Source organism: Perkinsus marinus (genome assembly GCF_000006405.1).
Source record: "Perkinsus marinus ATCC 50983 genomic scaffold scf_1104296935302, whole genome shotgun sequence".
Lineage (NCBI taxonomy): Eukaryota > Perkinsozoa > Perkinsida > Perkinsidae > Perkinsus > Perkinsus marinus.
The window spans coordinates 954158-957269 of record NW_003214508.1 but is presented as its reverse complement, the minus strand read 5'-3'; the positions used below and the strand labels follow the sequence as shown (position 1 = coordinate 957269).

General features: G+C 48.0%; 1 protein-coding gene across 1 annotated transcript; it reads left to right on the top strand.

The window, feature by feature from the left end:
- Positions 1-943: 943 nt before the first annotated feature.
- On the top strand, positions 944-1503 carry Pmar_PMAR003592 (conserved hypothetical protein; the record flags this gene model as incomplete). Its single annotated transcript, XM_002784287.1, has 1 exon — positions 944-1503. A coding segment is annotated over one exon (560 nt), but the record flags the coding sequence as incomplete, so codon positions are not given.
- Between the last annotated feature and the right edge of the window lie 1609 nt (positions 1504-3112).

The following is a 3112-nucleotide window of genomic DNA, read 5'->3' as shown; positions in this document are numbered from 1 at the left end:
AAGGATAGTTGGGACCTTCTTCATAAAACAAGGTTTCATTTGTGTAAATCGTGGGGATAAACCCGACCTTCAGAGCGCTGGATAGCAAACTGCCGGATGGAAGTCTGAAGAAAACGTCCATCATTGATGTTCCTTTTTCAAAGGCTCTATAGATATATATGACTGGGTGGTTGCTGACTGTTTTGACTTGGGAGACCACGCACCCATAAATTTTAAAGTAGTCAAGCACTCTAGCGAAAAGCGATCTGAGCCTGCCAGGGGACCGCTAGACAACTACAACTTCCATCGATGTGATTGGGATCTGTTCAGAGATGAGCTGAACAAGAAGCGAGAGCAGATCTCAGAAAATGGTATTAGATCCGATCGAGAGTTGTATCAGAGGGAATGCACGCTGATCAAAAATCTGCAGTCAGCCGCGAGAAGTGCGACTCCGCTAAGAATGGCGGAGGGGTCCGGGGGTAAAGGGATATGGTTTGACAATGAGCTGCGGAAAATGCGCAGTGCATTGAAGCGGGCAGAGAGGAAGAGGGAAGGCTCTGAGCGCAGGAGGATAAGGAGTGAATATAGGAGACTCCTCCGAGAGAAAAAAGAGGCGAGTCTTACAAGGTATTTGGAGGACCTGGGAAGAGGACCACTATCACGCCTCTTCGAAGCCATACGACCATCTACATCTCGCTCTCAGCCTAGACTTCTGGAAAACGACTTGTCAATTAGAGACACTGCTGAGCGAATCGCAAACCACTATATAGGCAGCGTGAATGTGGAAGGAAATCACAATAACGAATCGAGCATAAGCGATGGGGAGGGAATACCATTTGAGGTGTCGAAGAAGGAGATCGAAGAGCTGATAAAGAGCCGGAGTTCGCGTTTCTCGGCCGCTCCTGGCATGGATGGTCTGCGACTTAGACACTGGCATGAGAGCCCTGGATGGGTGAAGCGGGAGCTTGGAAGAATAATAGGATACAGTGTAGCAAATGGAGTCCTGCCGTCGACATGGAAACACTCGAAAGTCATATTGCTAGACAAACCAAATCGCGATAGGAAAAGTGTCAAATCACTGCGCCCTATTTCCCTTTGTCCATCAATCTCCAAAATTGCCGAGTCGTACGTGCGGAAAGACTTGAGAGAAAGTATGTATTCGTTGAGCTTCGCTGGGCGTCAACACGCATACATTGAAGGTAAAAGCTCTCTGGAGGTTGTTGGATCGAGTGTCAAATGGATCGCTTCGCGAAGAAGATGGGCCATCTTGTCTCTCGACTTCTCGAATGCGTTTGGGGAAATAGGCCACGACTCAATTATGTCCAGCTTGGAGAAACTCCGGGTAGCGGACAGGACTCGAAAATGGATACATAGATGGCTCTCTCAGCGCACAGCCGAAGTGCATTATGGCTCGGAGGTGGTAACTCGCGAGTGTTTTCCTGGGAAAGGAACACCACAAGGCGCACTATTATCGCCTTGGATCTTTGTCTTGGGCACTGAATCAATAGGAGAGGCAACAGAAAAGTATGTCAGGACCTTGTCAGGAGTCGAGGATTGCTCCTGGAAAGCATTTGCGGATGATTCGTACCTCTACATATCGTGGAAGGCAGATGTAGGAGACGAGCTAATGCGCAAGTCTATAGACGATGCCATTGTGTTCATTGCAAGGGAGGCCGCTGAAGCCAAGTTGATATTGGAGCCTGCGAAGACATCTATCTTGACAAACCAAAGGGAAGCGTTTAAGGATGTCAATGGCTATACCGATGCGCTGAAGCAACTCGGTGTCACACTAACTCCTAGTCTGGACTTCAAAGCTCATGTCGAACGGAGGATAGCATTAGCCGAGCAAGTAACCAACATGACAGTAAGGCACTTGAAACTTAGTCTAGGTAGGAAGTTTGGTGTATCCGCTCGGTGTCTTCTGGAGATTTACAACAAAGTAATTGTTACAATTGTACAGTACCCATAATACTGTATGGACATGAAGTATGGGGTGCTCGAATCGCGAGCAAGACATATAGGCAACTGTTCGATAGGGCAGGAAATGACTTTCTCAGGAAGATGCTGCGTGTTCGTCAGAGTACACCGGTCGGAATTCTGTATCTCAGCTCGGGCGCCACTCCTCTATCGGAACTTGTGATGAACAAAGTTGTAATGGCTCATTATCATCGAGAAGCCGTAACAAACTTCCTAACACCCCGGGCAGTTAAGAAGCGCGATAAGTTCGAAGATATGCTTAGAGACCGAGGGTTTCCCAACTCATACAGAGGAGAGAAGCTTATCTCACTGGGATTGATAAATCCTCTTGAAGGGAGCCAGCAGTCTAGCTCTGTGGTCGAAATATCAGGCTCTCGAGAGTGTTCGGCTGCAAGTGTTAACAGGTTGATATCCTCCGTCGCATTGGCCAACGACGAGATGGTTATCTTTACGGATGCATCGAAGGTGGACAAGAAGGATTACCAGTCAGCGAGCGCCGCTTTCGTTGTGTATGGGGAGAGCGGGATAAGTGATTGTCAGAACTTATTAGGAACATATCGATTCAAATTGCGAGATGAGTGTAGTGCCCTGCAAGCTGAACAAGCAGGGATCTGCCTTGCACTACGTTATTTCCGTCGAACTGTGAAAGCTCAGAGCTCGCCGTATCGGACTTTGCATATTGTGAGCGACTCAAAAGAAGCTTTACGTGCGCTATTGAGAAACAAAATGAATGAGATAAGTCGAGAATGCATTAACATCTGTCTTAGCCTGAGAAATCTTGGTCGCTGTGTGACGTTTCATTGGTGTGGGGGATCAACTAGCTTTCCGGGAATCCAGCTAGCAGATCTCGAGGCAAGGAAAGGCAACATTGATGGAGCGCCTCCCAAGCTGGAGATCATGTCGCCAATCCAGGAGACTCGCCGCAAACTTGAACGAGCCATGGAAGGAGTAGTCATGCAAATGGTAGGACGTCTTTCGGCAACGCTTCGCCAGCCTTCGCTAGCGAACGCCAGCGGAAGATTGTGCAGGATGTTGTACTCGCAGGTAACTGTGGATTTTTTCTTCAAGTGCTATCAGGACACTCTGAGATTTTGAAAGGGTACACCTACATGTCTGGAAGGGAAAACTGGACAAACATAGACAGAGAATGCACTAA